The 18,244-nt window shown below is 37.4% G+C and overlaps 1 protein-coding gene across 4 annotated transcripts in view; it reads left to right on the top strand.

The window, feature by feature from the left end:
- The window catches only part of rap1gap2a (RAP1 GTPase activating protein 2a), a 149,164-nt gene that overhangs the window by 20,809 nt on the left and 110,111 nt on the right, over nucleotides 1–18,244 (top strand). For 3 of the 4 annotated variants that reach the window (XM_024276478.2, XM_036215054.1, XM_036215055.1), the window contains one exon: nucleotides 17,235–17,270. In XM_024276478.2, coding sequence (XP_024132246.1) covers nucleotides 17,235–17,270 — 36 coding nt within the window. Of the gene's footprint in view, nucleotides 1–11,957; nucleotides 12,377–17,234; nucleotides 17,271–18,244 lie in introns of those variants that run through there. The other variant, XM_024276480.2, reaches the window with a different exon arrangement.

Below are 18,244 nucleotides of genomic sequence, written 5' to 3'. Positions count from 1 at the left end.
TCTTAAAGTAGCTAGCCACGAGCTAGCTAAACAATGCAGCAACGTGCATCTTGACCGCACATTTTACGTGTTTCCAACATGAATTTCCATCCGTTTTTGTGCAGGTTAACATCTGCTATGTTTTAAAACATGAAACATTATTAAAAAAATACATCGAAGAACTAAACTAGCATGCAACTCTCGAATTGCTAGCACCCACTTTAGCACAGTCCGTATGTCACGTGACTTCCAATCCAGTAATACATGTCATTGATAACAAGAAGAGACATCATGGAGGGGGAGGAGGAGGAGCAGCTTGGATTTCTGGAAAGTCACAGGCAGTCAACAAGCTTTTGCCTTCTCGCTCTTGCAGCTTTTCGTAGAAGATCGTGATAAAACTATCTCTCAAAAATGACATATCGTCAGCTTTGGAGATCGTAAGACGGTTTTATATCGTCATATCGCCCACCCCTAATACCATGCCATGTTTATAAACCATGACAGGTGCATTATACATCTATAATGTTTCATACATAACTAGCTATATAAAGTTAGTTATTTCCTTACTGATCAACATATTCCATCCTTTGTTTAAAAGTGACTGTTGTTCCCAGTTTTTTATGGAAAAATACCCAGGGCCAGTGATATAAAGAAAAATACAGCTCTAAGTGTTGCTTTCCATCACTGTCCTGTACTGTCAACCAGTGTTTTGTAATGGTTGAAGGTGTGGAGTTGTTCTTTTGGGATTTTCAGGTGCCCTTTAATGATGAGGTCATCTGATTGGCTCTCTGAGCTGAGGCATACGATTAACTAGTTTGCCATATTTCCCTTTTATTGTTTTTTGTGTAGCCTTTGTCTTATTTATGTATATTTTTCGGATGGCTACTGTCCTAAGCTACTGTGTTCATTGGTTTACTAATAAAGCTCAACAAATAAAGCAACGGGCATCGCTTGAGCCCCAGGAGCAATGTTACTGTGAGAGCTTTTTTTTTCTTCTGCCAGATTAACTTTCCTCTGTGGTGAGCTCTAGTGGCCTTTTGCAAAATGCATGAACGTTACAGCTTCCCCTTTAGCATTATATTGGATCGTTTATGCTAGTGTGTTTGAGGTTTTCAAATATCTGTGAGGCTCTTACGTTTTTTATGATGTTAATAATTAAGGTGTGTATTGAGAAGAGTCTGTTGATACGATACATATCACAATACAAGTGTCGCAAAACAATACGTATCCCAATATATGCCAATACTTTCTTTTAAAGAAAAAACTTTGTTAGAATATTAATACATCTTTCAAATTAATAAAATGATAAAATACATTGTATTTCATGATTAGAACATTAATCTCTGTATCTCATCTCATACACAGGTTAATTTTAACCAAGCAAATTGGTGAATTAAGAAATATTTTTTCAACACTCAATGTTGTTTGATTTTCACTCAATATTTTTCAATATAAGGAAAAAAAGAATAAATTTGCATTAATAAAAATTGTTCTACAAGTATGGTTAGGAAAATAATGCACTGTTTGTTTTTAACACTGCTGAATGTTGCCAAATTGGGACTTTAAAAACAGTTCAGGTGCCTTAAAAATTACTTAAAAGAAAAAATTAAATAAAATAAAAAGTTACCAATTCTTTCCAGAAACATTGAAGTGTGATGAAGCAGTGTGATGANATGATAAAATACATTGTATTTCATGATTAGAACATTAATCTCTGTATCTCATCTCATACACAGGTTAATTTTAACCAAGCAAATTGGTAAATTAAGAAATATTTTTTTAACACTCAATGTTGTTTGATTTTCACTCAATATTTTTCAATATAAGGAAAAAAAGAATACATTTGCCTTAATAAAAATTGTTCTACAAGTGTGGTTAGGAAAATAATGCACTGTTTGTTTTTTTTTTTTATCACTGCTGAATGTTGCCAAACTTGGGACTTTAAAAACAGTTCAGGTGCCTTAATAGAGGCTTCAAAAATTACTTAAAAAAATAAATAAAAACGTTACCAATTCTTTCCAGAAACATTGAAGTGTGATGAAGCAGTGTGATGAAGCAGTGTGACTGGACGAAGAAGAGCGCTTGAATGTGCTTAAGATCCCGTATTTTCATATCAGAGTTTTGAGCTCTGGGCGTGCCACACTGTCGAGATTGCGCTGCTACTGGACCGATGCCGTGCCCTACGCTGAAATCACGGCGTAAGACCTCAGATCGTGTCTATACTATTAACTTAGCATTGAAACTGGTCGCCCCTGACACCCGAATCACATTCAGTGAATGCAGCTTTGCCATTATATATTTGGCGTTGCAGAATTTTTTATCGATATAAGTATCACCAAATTTGTATTGATATAGTTTTTTTACACCCCTATTAATAATGTGTTCGGTTGCTCCTGTTTCGTTTATCAGAGCTCTTTCTTAATGTTGCACATTGGCTGCTATTGAATCTCACTGTCAGTATTTTTTAACCTTAAAGTGTAATCTACTTGCTCAACTCCAGATGTGTTTTCTTCCGTCCATCCATGTCATCTTTGTATCAACAAATGGGGAAATTGTGTGAGTCACTCTTAATGCCCACCTCTTCTTTATGCAGCCTTCACACTTAAACCATATTGTTTTGTCATCACAATTTCTTGGTGTACTTGAGCCTAGTGTGCCTTTGAACGACTCTCAACACAGTCTTCCTCATACTCCCACTTTGTATGTTTCTAATTTGCAACGTACCAATACGTCCAGGACTAAGCTTAATTTATGGTCACCTTGAACAGAAATAACATTGAATTTTTTTTTTTATATATATGATTGGAAATATTTCAGGCAAGAAGGAGTTAATGTTGGGAATGTGAATTAACGTTGAAACACTGTGTTCTCCCTGCTGTGTGTCACATCTTCTGCTTTTGGTTTATAACTTTCAGGCGGTCCTTTAAAACCATAGCAACAAGATGAACATCACTCAACGCGTTACCCGCATTGTGCTGGGCTGTGATAGTGATCACTGCTTCCATATTATAGTCTGTGATTATTTGAGGATTCCTGCTCCTGTCCGTACGTCTTTCATCATGTAAAAACTAAATCACACTTTCAGTGATTTCAGCAATCTTACTATCAAAACGTTCAGCTTGTTCAGGACATTCCTGCTTCTACTCTTGGTGTTTATAAACCTTATAGTTCTTTTAATATTGAGCAAAATATGCCTCATAGGAAATGAATGAGAAATTGCCCAAATCCTCCAAAAACTTTGTGCACTTTGAAACGTGTGAACTTTCGTAATCTTTCATCTAGATACCATTCAAACTTTAAGATGTTCAGCAACTACTGTTTTTTATAGGGTAATTTGGCATTTAGCTCTTCATTTTGTAATATCCTTGCTGATTTTGGTTAATTTAGACATTTTTCAATTTTTTAAGGCCAATTTGGAGTTTATCTAATGTTTGAGCAATATGCTAGTTGTTTGGTCAAAATTAGACTTTTTGTATTTTAACCAGGCAAAGCAGCATTATACTAGCTGTTTTGGCAAAATTAGACATTTTGATTTGACTAGGCAAATTCGGAGTTTAGCTAATATTTTAGCAGTATGCTAGCTATTTTGGCAGAATTTGACTTTTTTAAAGTTATTTAGGTAAATTTTGGGTTTAGCTAATATTTTAGCAGTATCCTAGCTGTTTTGGGAAACTTAGACTTTTTTAAAGTTCTTTTGGCAAATTTAGTGTTTGGCTAATATTAGTATTATAGTACTGTTTTGGAAAACATCAACATTTTCCAGTTTTATGGTTAATTTGGCATTTAGCTAATATTTTCACTAGATTTCAGTTTCAGCATTTTCATCTATCAGCTCCAGCATCTTCAGCAGCCACATTCAGCTTACTGCATTAACACTTGCATTTTTGCACGTAATGCTATAATCTATTTTTTTTTGTATTTTTATGAATAATTACAAATAATTTTATGGTCTAAAAGTTTGATCATTTTCCAGCATTTTTCTACTTTAGCTTCACCCCTAGACTCTTGCAGAATGGTAAACTTTGGTACTAATAAATGTACAGTAAATGTCCAAATACTAGAAACAAAATTTTACAAAGACGTGTGACAAAATTGTCGTATCATGTTGACTTGATCATTTTAGGTTGTGTTATTCGCTGTGATGACACTTGTTTGTTTTTACATTATAGAATAATAAACCAAAATCAATTTAATTGTATTTTTTCCTTTTGAAGCAATGATTTAGTGATATGGGTTGAGTCAATTTCCAACTTGCCGGTTGATCTGGTTGAATCAAAGGAAGATGAATCGATTGATTGCGTTGAATAATCATTACAGCCCTACTGTATCCAGTTGTTTAGTTGTATCATTGTTGTATTTTATGTGCCTACATTTCACGAGAGACACAGATTTCTATTTCTGACACCAATGATCACAGATACTCATTCAATATGACACACCTGAATCTACTGTCTACTTGGCAACCTGGTTAAAGTCATTTATCTCCCAAAACTCATAAGAAGCAGCAATGCAGGCATTTATCTTGATCTAAAATAACTTTATTACAAACACCTACTCATCTGACGCAGGGAGAAAACTGAAACCACACACAGTATGCAAAGTAAAGATTGGAATTGTCATGCACAAAAGAAAACAAGGGACTATGAAAGTATTTAGCCGTCAATATTTAGAACATTTCTACTTTTCTTGTTCTAATTGTAATCAATCCTAACACATTTGCCACAAAATAAAGTTTAGTGAAGTCACAATAGTTTTGCTGCCCAATGTTTTTAAATGCACATTATGGTCCAAAAAAAAAAGAACTGGATGAGTTCTCATAAGAATGAAGATACGCCTTTGACTGGTTCAATTAAACAACACTGTCAGCAATTTTTTTGCAGTTTCCAGATTATTAAATGCCTAGCCAAAAAAAAAGTCGCCACCAGGATTTAACTATGCAAATAGGTACAAGTCTCCTATTGCATAATTACTGCATGGGCGATTATCTTTCAGCTGGCAACAAGTTATTTAAACCCAACTGGTGCAATGAGTTGCTTCTCATTTCCTAAACAACCATGTGGAAAGACACATCCCGTGGTCGTGGAAAAGATGTTAGTCTGTTTGGGAAGGGTCAAGTCATTGGCATGCATCAAGCAGAGAAAACATCTTAGGAGATTGCATAAACTACTAAAATTGGGTTAAAAACTGTCCAACGCCGGCCAAAAATCTGATGGTGGTAGTGGGATGGCAGTATCAGGGCAGGTGGGTGGGTGGAGGGTGGTAGTTTGAAATCAGCCAATCATCAGAGGATTTTGGTGACCTTAGAGATCCTCCCATCAATCACTAGACTGCCACCATGCAACCTCCAAATGTGCTCTGGCAGCCACAGACTGATGCCGTCGCCATTTAGGGTGACAGTGGCTCAAGTGGTATAGCAGGTCGGCCAATTATCGACGGATAGGTGGTTTGACCCTCGCTCCCGCCAGCCAAGTGTCGTTATGTCCTTGGGCAAGGCACTTAACCCAACTTGCCTCCAGTGTGCCTCCACTGGTGTGTGAATGCGTATGAATGTTCCGGTGATGGTCAGAGGGGCCGTAGGCGCGTACTGGCAGCCACGCCTCTGTCAGACTGCCCCAGGGCAGCTGTGGCTACTGTAGTAGTTTACCATCACCAAGTATGAATGAGGTGTCAATGAATAATGGATATTCATTGTGAGCACTTTGAGCGTCTGGAAAAGCACAGATAAATCTAATAAATTATTATTTAATCTTAACTTTTTCTTAAAACATTTTGCCAACTCACAGCATGTAAGAATGCAACTGCCACCTCTCCATTACAAATATGTACAGTCACCTGACGAATTTGTTAAAAAAAAAATTTGCAAAAAGTTTCAAAATAATGGCATTTTGAGATATGGGACCATAGTTGAAGAGTCAAAAAATTACGATAGATTTTCAGAGATCAAAAGCACTTTCTAATCAGCATGCATTTAAAATGAAGAGTTTCCAATCTTAGATTATGGCCATTTTATCTATAAACTCTTATAGAATTTGTGTCATTAGTTCATCTTTGTTAATCTCACAGTTTTTTTGTCCTGATAGTAACCTAATTTACATTTTAGCTACTTTGTTAAAGTTTTGATGTTTATTCTTTAAGTTTAGTTACAAGCATTGCATTACTTGCAATGCTACAGATAAAAAAAACATCCAGTAAAAAATATCTTGTCTTGGGGAAAATAGTGTTTTGCGGCCGGAGGTCATTGCAGTGCTGATGCTGAGGAGTGGAATTACAACCACGTCAAGCATCGCTGCAGACACGTCGCAGCAGTAGAAACTCACCTTGTACAGCTAGCAACAAGTAACTGATGCTGCAGTTCGTTGTGACTCATTCACAAAACAAAAGATTGCAAAAAAGTTGCTTACAAGTTATGATTTCTGCTGCAGCATTGAGAAAGGCATGTTAAAACTGGAGCACAGCTGCAGAGAGCTGGTCTGTTTGGCCTTTTTTCAACAATACCACATCTAGAGACAAACATTCTGTCACTGATGTTTCAGTGTTCACTTTGAGCTTCAACAAGCTGCATTAATATGACTATAGATTACTAATATGTGTTTTCTAAATAGTGGCCTCATAGTGCATTTTTTGTTTTTCTATTATGTATAGACCCTATGTTTTTATTTTTTGGCAGTTCAGTTTATTTTTCATTTGCAGTATAGAACTACCCTTACAGGATGATATGACTGTGGACAAAAAATGGGCAATTCTGTAAAGGGCATGCAGGTAGCTTTCAGAAAACTTTTTTTTTTTTTTTTTTTTTTTTAACTTGTCCTGTCCAACAGCTGGGCCAACAGATGTGGGCTGAGAGCTCCTTGTGTTGGGCAGATTTTCAGAAAACTTAAGATCGTAGTCCACTGGGTGAGCCTGTAGAACAAACTTTTTTTTTTTTTTGCATATTTTTCTTCTGCAATCAACAGGTCGTAATGAACACTTGAACAACACATTAGAGTAAGGTAGGGGAGACATGTCGTACAGAAACCTGCACACTTCACGAGGAGCCTATTTCTGCTGTTCAAGTGTCCGGTGCATGCCTGTTGTGTGCTCTGTGCGTGCACCCTTCTGTTAGACATTAAATTCCATCCATCTTCTAGACCGCTGTGTCCCTTTCGGGGTCGCGGGGCGCCGGAGCCTATCCCGGCTACTGATGGGCGAAGGCGGGGTACACCGTGGACAGGTCGCCAGTCTGTTGCAGGGCCTCAATCACACACCCATTCACTCTCACATTCACACCTAGGGGCAATTTAGAGTCACCAATTAACCTATGAGGCATGTTTTTGGACGGTGGGAGGAAGCCGGAGTCCCCGGTGAAAACCCACGCATGCACGGGGAGAACATGCAAACTCCACACAGAAAGGTCCCAGCCGGGATTCGAACCGGGGCCTTCTCGCTGTGAGGCGAGAGCGCTAACCACTGCGCCACCGTGCAGCCCTAGACATTAAATTATTAGACAATTACAGTGTAGTCTGTGTGGACTTCCTAAGGGCATCTCATGGGTCTTTACAAATCACCTGACCACCCCTTTTTGTGGCATTTGCACACGGTCAGTAAGGAGTCAGTGCTTGCAACTCACTAATGAGTAGACTCAGCTTTGGGAAACCGTACAACAGCGTCACCTACATCTGACATACTTACACATACTTTACCTACCTCACGCACAACAGTGGTACGTTCCATTTTCGTGATGTACCTTGAGATGGCTGCACGAACCTTAAGGAAACTGCAAGACACACCTGTGCTCCCTGTAGGACCACTTATTACCTTTGGATGTATTTTCAAAACATTGCCAGTGGTCTTTTAACCCTTCCGCTCTCCTAGGCTTGTTTACATTAAAAGTGGGGTCATCTGGACCCCACAAGACAGTGCGCTGAACTTTTTATCATTGATTGTTGAGTTTCACTAATGTCCATGGCAGAAATAAAATCCTGTCCCCCTTTGTCCACATTTGTCATGGAAGGAATCACACATCAATATGTGGTTGGAGTCATCTGGACCCCAAAGATAGCAGAAGGGCTAATCATGATTGTGCTGTTTTTAGCCATAATCAGTGTTGGGCATCTCACTTCAAAAAAGTAATTAGTTATAGTTACTAGTTACTTCTCCCATAAAGTAATTGAGTTAGTAACTCAATTACTGCATCTTTAAAGTAATTAGTTACTTGGCAAAGTAACTCGTTTTAAATTCATGGTAATATTTTGTATTTTTTCCTGCGTTACAAATAAAAAAAATAATTTACATTCAATAATAGATGATAACCGACAATAGTATACTGGTATAGTTTTCCAATGGAGTCATATTGTCTAAGTTTAGGATACACATGAGAGAGGGTTTAGGGAAAGAATTTTCAATATTTATTTGTCAGAATTATCACACAAAACACTGCAACAAGTGGTATATAAAAAATGTAACTTCACACAAAAAAGGTAAACGTTTCAACTATTAACATACTTCAAGTATCTTACCTACAACTATAATTAAACAAAATGGCTTAAAAAACTGAAAGTGCAAAACAATAAACAATTATAAATAACTGTCAAGTAACAAAATCTCTGCTGTCTTTATTTATATCACACCACAGCTTTAACATTGTCTTTATAAAATTTTAACAACAATACACGCAAAATATAAATATCAACAATAATAAACTTAGATTAAACCAAACTTTGTATAAAAATAAAAGTAAAGGTTCCAAGTATCAACATAACACAAGTATCCTAACAAGAATATTTAGGAGCACAGAAACAATACTTTATGTCTGATCATTTAAACATTCTTTTATTGCACCTTAACCTGAACTTTATCAATGCCACCAGCATAAGCAGCCAGTTGAATGGTTTCAATGCTTTAATTTTTGAACCACTGATTGTAGCGCAAAAGTAGCAACTTCTCAAATCTTTGGTCTGAGAGCCTGTTCCTCTTTGGTGAAAAGACAAGTTTCCCAAGGCTAAACAGTCTCTCTACAGGTGCACTAGAGGGAGTGGCTGCATTGTGACGTAGAGAAATTTTTTTGATGTAGGAATAGCCACTCAGGGATTCCAGTCTGTGTGAGGTAGATCTTAAATAATCAGCCACTTGGCTTTCAGCACTTGTGGAGGTGTTCTCCTCATCTTCCTCAAAGCAAAATGAATCCTCTTCTTGCGTTGAACTACATTTGCTCAGGTGCTGTGAGTGTGTGCTGGTCCCTGGCTGCTGGTCACTATCTGTCTGTGTGTGGGTAAATTAATAAACTACAATTATTAACCCATATTTCTGCTAAGAGGAGCAGCTCTTTGCATCTCTTTTTTCTCTCCCAAAATCCCGCAGCCCCACCCACTCGCTCCGGAGTCTGCTCACTGCGCTGATCTGTGTGCGCTCGTGTCTGTCTGTGTTGTGTGTTTTATAAATATTACCCCGTTTCTGCTAAGATGAGCTGCTCTCTGTCTCTCTGTTCTCTCTGCTTTCGCGCCCTGTGTAAATGGCGCGCAACACAAGCAACTTTTGGGTGCGAAGCGCCCAGCTCCAGCAAGATCATCAAACTTTGAAGTAACGCGCCGGGATTTACACGAAGTAACTATAACGGCGTTACAGCGAGGATGAAAGTAATTAGTTAGATTACTAAATTACTTGATTTATAACGCCGTTAGTAACGCCGTTATACTTAAACGGCGTTAGTCCCAACACTGGCCATAATCAAAAAAACTTGCATTGTTTTCCAGGAAATTGGTTTCTGCACAGCAGAAGAAGTTAATTGGAAATTCACCTCTGAATTGTGGGCGAGAGTGTTGATGTGGAGTTTGCTATCCCTCACTTCCCATCATCCATCTGTTTACACCCTCTAACGCTAGCCTTTAAATGACAATCAGTATTGGTTTCTGAGATAATTGTTCAATGGTCTTAACATTGTAAAAAAATACTGAAGATAGTACAATTAGTGTTTTCTTTGATCTAAAGAAGCACTTTGACACAACTGATCACAATATTCTGTTGGCTAAGTTCCAATCTTTGGAGGTGTTGCAATGCAACGGGTGATTAGTTACTTATATAATCGTCAGCAGTATGTGGAATGTGACTGGACAGTTATCAAGTCACCAAAAAATACATTGTGGTGATCCACAAGGCTCCATACTGGGACCCATTTTTTTATTTTACAATTAATTGATCTTTTTGATGTATAAAAATGTTGCAATTTGCACTGGTTGCAGACAAGACAGATTTTTTTTTGTTTGTCATGGAAAAACTTAAGTAAATTAGTTTCTACTATTGAACAAGAAATTATTTTACTTCAGAAATGGTTCAATGGAAACAAACTCAATTTAAACCAAACAGTTATGTGTTTCAGTAACAAAAATGTATTTCAAATATTAAATTAATGTGCATTGGTGTTAAAATAGGGACAATATTGGGGATCATTTTTAAGAAAATGTAAAATGGAAACAACATAATACCTTAAAAAAAAGGAAAAATCTTTTCTTTTTTCAGCAAAGTAAAATATTTGTTTAATTACCAAGCCAAGCATGTTTTGTATTTCTCCTTGATTTTACCGTATTTTTCATATTGTTTGGAACTCTGGATTAATTCTCATGATTCAAACCTAGAACTTTTAAAAGTTTTGCAAAAAAATTTTAAAATCTTTACGGATAATGCATAAGACTCACTACAATGAGCAGACCTCAGAACTATTTCTGAAGTCGAGACTATTGGAATTTAAAAATGTATGTTCTTTGTGTCTTTCGGTTTATGACATCTTTTTGTCATAAATAAAATAAATAGAAGAAATTATTACTTTAAAGTACCTAAGGTAAAAACTTCATTTGAGCAAAGGATGACTATCTCCTTTACTAGGGTCAAAAAGTTGAATTTATTAGATAATGATCTGAAAAAGTATTTAAGTGTTGCTTGCTTTAAGTTTTAATATGAAAGCAAAATGACTGATTTATATGCAGCATTATGTAATGTAGTGTTCCAGGATGTATTATCGTTACTATTATGGATATTTTTTTTTGTTTTGATTAAGACCACTTCATTTAGTCATCTGATTTCAATAAAGAAATAGTCAGATTGCAATTTTCAGCTCACGTTTCTTCATATATGTCCTCCATCATCAGACAAATGCCAGAGGAACATGTTAAAAACACAGTTTATATCAGAGTGGTTCTTTAACATGCAGCTCTTCATTTCTGTAACCCTCAACAGGCCAAAAACTACACGAAAACATCCTAAAAAATTGCATAAACATCAGTTAGTTTAAACGAGCAGCTCTCATGAAGAGTTGAAAAACGCAGAAAAAGAGGAAGAATTCAGAACAGTAAATACCGAATACTCTATGCCTCTGTCGGATGTGTGAAACACCCCCTACATAGACACACTCTCCATCAAACAAAAGAATGCTTAATAATTCAGAGCACAGACACAATGCCAACATAATCCATTTAGAACTTCATCATTTCACCAAAGTGTCATCTACAATGCAGTGTGGAGTGGAATACTGACAATGCAAACTGAAATGTAGCTGCACACGTGCGTCAGAGTAGAAAGTTCTTTTTTCAGTTGCTGCTCTGTCAGAGCTGAACACAGTGAACTCTGAAAATGAGACTTGTCATCTCTGGAGGGAACAGGAAGGGTGTGAGGAAGGACACTCCCTTTGGCCACAGTGTGGTAGTTTCTATGCGCAGCAGCTTGTCTTTTGTTTTAAAAATAGACTAATATGAAGGATCAAACTCTAACCTGAAATAATCAGCTGGGATGTTTGGGTGAGTGGAGTTACTGTATGAGTCCAAATGCAATGCGAAGGCTGAGTATGACGTCTGTGTGACTGAAGGGTCTTTCAGTACAGGAAGTGTCTGCTTCCTGGTGGACAGCAGACAAACACACACACACAAGTGTGTTGTTGTGTTGATGGGTGTGATTACAGAGCTGGAGCGCATCCTCAAACGGCGAGAGGAACAAACCCACAGTGACTCCGTGACCCCTCCTCACTCGCTCCTCCTCCTCTGACATGTGTATACCTGTATGTGTCGGCCGCAACTGTTTATGTGAGCCGGCTGAAGCCAAAGAGCAAAGTGGTGTTTCAGGAAAAAGGGGCTGACGGGTCAGGTGGCAAAAGTGGAAAAAAACGACAGTTCTGGAGAGGCAGGTGGGGGCAGAACACAAGAAAAAGAGAGCAAGAGAGAGAGGGGGAAAAGAGGGCAAACAGAAGGAAGAACCAGGAGGGAGGTGGGCCGGGACGGAGGGTCAGAGTGAGCCAAAGAAAGTGCACAGTTTGTGAAAAAAAGGCTGGTAAACCAGCAGCAGAGACCTGAAAAAGAAGCTGCAGAGTGCACAACTGCTGAGGACACTTGGACAAAATGCTGAGGAGGAGAAGTGTTTCATTCGGAGGATTTGGATGGTATGTTCCTTCTAAAGTTTATATTTATGTTAAACTAGAAAAGTTGCATCACTATAATACTAGTGTGAATGCTTTTTGCTAAAAGTAACCACTGAAGATGCTGAAGCTTTTTGCTGAAAATGGTGGCGCAATTTACTTTATTGATGAAGGGATTAGCTGAAAATGCAAAAGCTATGTGTAAAATTTGTTAAAAGCCTGGAAATTTTGTTAAAGAACCATGAAACAGCGCTGAAGTTACCTAAATTTCTGAAAAAATTGTAGTAAAATGTCTTAAAAATCCCTAATACATGCCAATTTTGCAAAAATATTTCGCATGTTGCTTAAATATGAGCTAAACTCAAAATTAGCCCCCCAAAAAAACCTCAGTAGATGCCAAATTAGCCAAAAAAAGCTAGCTCGTTACTTGAATGCAAGCTAAGCTCCACCCTAAAATTCCTTTGTAAACTAAACAGTGTAAAATGTTAACATGTTGCTAAAATATTAGCTGAACCAAATTAGCATAAAGAAACCTCAGTAGAATCCAAATTAGCAAAAAAAAAAGAAGGTGGCACATTGCTTAAATACTAGCTAAACTCCAAAATAGTCTGAAATTCCTCAAAAACGTTGGCCTGTTGCTAAAATAAAAGGAAAACTCTAAATCAGCTTAAAAGACCCCAACAAATTAGCCATAAACCTTAGCATGTTGCTAAAATATTAGCTGAACCAAATTAGCATAAAGAAACCTCAGTAGAATCCAAATTAGCCAAAAACCTTAGCATGTTGCTAAAATATTAGCTAAACTCCAAATTAGCATATAAAACCTTAGTAGATGCCAAATTAGCAAGAAAAAAAGATGGCACTTTGCTTAAATACTAGCTAAACTCCAAAATATCCTAAAATTCCTCAGTAAGCTAAATTATTCAAAAACATTACCTTGTTGACATTGTCATTATAGAAGCTAAACTCTAAATCAGCCTAATAAAAACCCAGGAGATGACAAATTATCCAAAAGTGTAAGCATGTTGCTAAACTATTAGATAAACTCCACATTTTTTGAAACACACTTTAAAAGATGAAAATTTAGCCCATGAATATATTTAATGGCTTGTTGCTAATCTGCTTAAAATTTGGAGATTTTAAGACTTTCTCATTCATTTCCTATGGGGCGTATTTCGCTTAATATTTCAAAAAACTATAAAGTTTAAAAATACAAGCAGTAATGTCTTGAAGAAGCTGAACATTTTGATACAAAGATTGCTGAAATCGCTGAAAGTGTGATTGAGTTTTTATGTACGGAAGGAGCAGAATCACTATAGTGTGAATGCGTACTAACATTGAGACTATTAGCTTTTCTAGAGGCTAAGTATAAGATATGAGCACTTATAGGGATGTAGCTGTAGAAGGGTGGGTGCTAACAGAAATGTAAAAAGGAAGGATGGGTGTGGAGACTTTTGTATCACACCTCTAACCCCTCAGTGTGTGAGAACGTTCAGTTTGGTTGTATGTGAAAAACTTGTGTTGTTGTTGCCTCCATCCCACTTGGAGTCTCTTTTCTTTCTGTTCCTGCTGTACACCGGCTAATAGGACTTCCCATCATGCAGCAGACTACCTGGGAGGCCATTTAGCTTTTAATGCTCTGACACACTCGGGTGGAGCGTTCTCACGCCAGCTCCCTTGTTCCCAATCATTCTGACACCGACGCGCTGCTTCAGAGCACTTAGCCTTCACCAGCTGCGCCTGCAGCTGCGCCTCCACGCTGACAGGTCGCAGTAAACTGTAACGGACCTGACAGAACGCCATGCTGCACGTCGCGCCGCTGAGTCACCACCAATGTGTGACACTGAGACAAAAATCAAGGCACGCCAGTCAGATAGCTGTCAGTAAAAACATATCAAATGAGGAAGTGTTAATTCAGAGGGGAACAGAAAGGTGCAACGTCACTCAGTTGAAATCATTCTTTACCAATTTATCTGTACTTTTTTAAATGATGTCTCGAAAAGAGGAGAAACTAACATAAACGCATAAATGTAAAGTGAAAATTTTTGTTTAATTCAGTTGTTTAAAAGAATTAACTGTACTTGCTCAGTAAAATTATGCACTGTATTTCTCAATATCCACAGCTCAGTTTTTAATTCACGAATCTAAAAGTGTAAGGATTTATTTTAACAACCATTTAATTCATATCATAATTTGCGGTTGACAATACAATTCATAGTCGATTAATTTTGAACAAACCAATTCTCTGACCCAAAATGGATCCAGGACATCTTTATCCTATATTTCCACCAGTGTGACTCAGAGATAACTACCCGTTACTGAAAGTGAAGTTTTCCAGATTCTTTGTATTTCTTCAAGATAATAAATTAAATATGTGTGCAAACAAACAAGTAAACAGTAATGAATGTCATTTTCATTCACATTTTAGTTTGATAAAGTTCAGTCTGCTGTTGTTTTTCCACATCAAAATAATACAACATCACTAGAACATTCTGTCACACTATATGGTCACATGACTGCTAAATTCAGTGTTTTCACACATTGGACTGGAATGATGGTTGATCATGTGGTCGTTTTTATGTTATAGTAAAATTAATCTACCATCTCTCAATCCAAATGGTATTTTCCAATTTCGATACGATATTTTTTTTCCCTTTAAATTGATTTTATAAGGGTATAGGTCGATTTGATTTGATTAACAACCCGCCTCAAACAAATTGATCAGGTTGGATTGTAGGAATAGAAATCGATTAATTGAATAAACCGATTAATTGTTACTTACCTAAATGAACTCGAAAAGTGCATCCACATTTTGTCTTGGATGAGACCACCTTATTTTTAAGCAGTTTAAAATTGTATCATCTTAAGTTCAAACACAGATGTGTTTTGGGGGGTTTAGAGACTGGCAGAACTCCATCAGTCTCCAAATGTAGAGCTTAAAGGGTAACCAAACAGCGAAGGTGGAGGCTGACTCCGCCCACAGGCAAAATTTGAAAATCCACTCAGAGAGGTGTGGCTGGAGAACTGTTATCATTACTGGAGCTGCAGATCATGACGTGAGACTTCAAGAAATGAAGCGGGACTTAAATGGTTTGACCAATCACAAAATTCAACTGCTATACCTCGATTTAACCTGTAGGGGGCAGCACACAGACGGTTTTAGACCATTATTTTTAGTATTCTACAAGTTTATTTTAAATTGTCAAAAATATGTCTGCAGTAGGGTCATCATTTTTTATTTTTAATGATTTTTGATTTTCACTGGTGTCCGTGGCAGAAATCCTGTCCATCTTCATCCACATTTGTCATGTTTGGATAACATGTCACTGTAAGGTTTGGGTCATCTGGACCCCATAAATATGGTAGCACAAGGGTTAAAGAGCTCTACAAAAGTCGGTAATCACGTTTATGAGATCATTGAGAGACTCTCCGAGTTCGGTGAGGTTCCCCATCTACTGCAGGAGCTGCATCTGAATGATGGATGCTTTCAGCGGTACTTCTGTGACCCAGCATGACGACCCGCTGTCCCACATTAGAGGCATAGAATACAAACAATAATAGAATGACTAAACATTTTGATCTTGATTCAAATGAGAAAAATATTCTAAACTTCAGGTGGAGAATGATCAGACTCTCCTCCATTGAGTACATCATCAATACATCATAGACTACGGTGGTCAGTGATTGGTTTAGATGTTTAAACTTTAGAAACATTGCTAGAACGTCTGTTCCGCCTTGCCCAAAACACCACAAGACCGCCGTTCCTGATGCTCAAAACACGCCGCAGGACCATTGATCGCATCTTGAAACTAGATGCCTCTGAGTGTGAACGCAACATCAGAGAATGAAACCCTTTAAATTACTAGCTTTCATAATCAACAGGCCTAACATGAGTGACTAATATGATTGAACAGTGACATGAAACAAGAAATAAGGGTGAATTTTTGCACTTTCTCCATCATGTTACCTTTACATGTCAACTTGACAAACTGGGGCAGCATGAAGCAAATATTCCTCCTCTTTTTGACAGCAAACTATGGGAACGTTGCTTCATAAAGGACATGTTTTGCGTGTTTAACTGTAGTTGAGTCTAAGCTTATTTTCCTGGCGTTTGAATATCAGACAGTGTTTGTTTTTTGTTGCTGTTTCCCCGTCTATGGTCCCTTTCAGTCACACCATAAAGCATTCAAATCATCCCTAAGACGTCCAGCTCAGCTGCTGCCAAAAAATATATTTTTGCATTTGTTTGGATCTGAAAAAGACGTGTGTTCATTTCCATACAACAAGGAAAATGTGTGTTTCAGGTGTCAAATTAAGGAAATTTGTTGGTGGAATTATGGATGAAAGTCTGAGTATTTACAAACCCTGAACACAATATTTGGAAGCAGAACTGAAAAGTGAAAACGTTGGGCTCTGATTGTCCGTGTTTAGTGTGTGAACATGTTGCTGAACATGGTGTCATGAAGCATGAATATGGCCCCTATAAACACAGTGAGAAACCAGTCGGTGCACATAGCAGGGAGACGACCTTGGTAAATGTCAGACTTTTCACTCAGTGTCAGGTGTAGCTGAGCCTGTTGACCCCGTATGCCCGTCAGAATGTGAAATATTCAGTTTTTGTGTGAATGCATATGGAACACGGCGTGCCACAGACAGGATCACAAAGAGGACAAACTGCCGACAGATGCCTGTTTGAAAATATTGCCAGAGGCCTCAGGAGAGGCTGTGGAAATGAAGTCATACATTTTTACTGATCTGAGTGGACAAAGCCGTGCTTTATCCCTGTGAAATAAAAGCACTAATAGTGATACATTTGACTGCTGCTTTGAGAAATCAATAATGTTTTTGTGTGTGTGTCTGACTTTTTTATGCTTTTTCCCAGGATTGACAAGTCGACTCTGTCTGCGCTGAAAGCTCGGTAAGTTCTAGTCATTAACTTACATTACCTACAATGTGTCTTAATACATCAACGTGATCACCGTATTGGTAGATTGCCTCAAAATGTATGTATATTTTAGTTGTACTGGACATAAAATTCTTATGTCTAGAAAAAGTTCTTCCTCTTCTGCTAAACTTCTGTCACTTTAAGCTTGTTTGCAGTCATCAAGTGAAGCCCTGCTCTCAGATGAAGATAAGTTAGTGTCAGGGGATATTTAAGAGCTGGAAATTACACACAATTTTTTCCCGGTTTTGTTTACCAATTTAAAGATTAGCTAGCATTTTAGCATTATGCTAGCTGTTTTGGCTAATTTAGAATTTTTTCCAGTTTTTCATTTTTTTGATGATTTTCTTGTTTAGCCAAAATTTTAGAAATATATTGGCTGTTTTGGCTAAATTAAATTTTTTTTCCAGTTTTTAATGCCAATTTTGAGTTCAGCTTATGTTAGCTGTTTTGGCTAAATTAGACATTTTTTTTCCAGTAATATTTTTAAGTATTTGGAGTTTAGCTAATGATTTAGCATTGTTCTAGCTGTTTTGGCAAAATTAGACATTTTTCCCTTTTGGGGGGGCAAATTTGGCATTTAGCTAATATTTTAGCAACCTTTCGGCTTTCACTTTCAGCTATATAAGCTTTAGCATCTTTTCAAGTTTTGATCTGATATACCAGTGAAAGTAGATCTTTTGAGGACATGATGGTCCAAAGTCTGATTTGCTGACAGTTTAAATATCTCCTGTTTACTGGAGATATTTAACCCCAAGCGGTGTGAGATGCATCCACTGGAATTGTTGTGTTAACGATTGAAAAGTTACAGTAAATGAAAGAACATAAACACTGGAGCTCCGATGTTAAAGGGTTGAATAAACACGAACATGTCTGCAACCTCAAGAAATCTCTTTGCTTTCTTGTCATTAATAAAACTATTAGCAATCCTTAATTAGTCACAAATTTTT

This window comes from Oryzias melastigma, linkage group LG13 (assembly GCF_002922805.2).
Source record: "Oryzias melastigma strain HK-1 linkage group LG13, ASM292280v2, whole genome shotgun sequence".
NCBI lineage: Eukaryota > Metazoa > Chordata > Actinopteri > Beloniformes > Adrianichthyidae > Oryzias > Oryzias melastigma.
The sequence above is the reverse complement of the archived record's forward strand: the minus strand, read 5'-3'. Positions and strand labels throughout refer to the sequence as shown.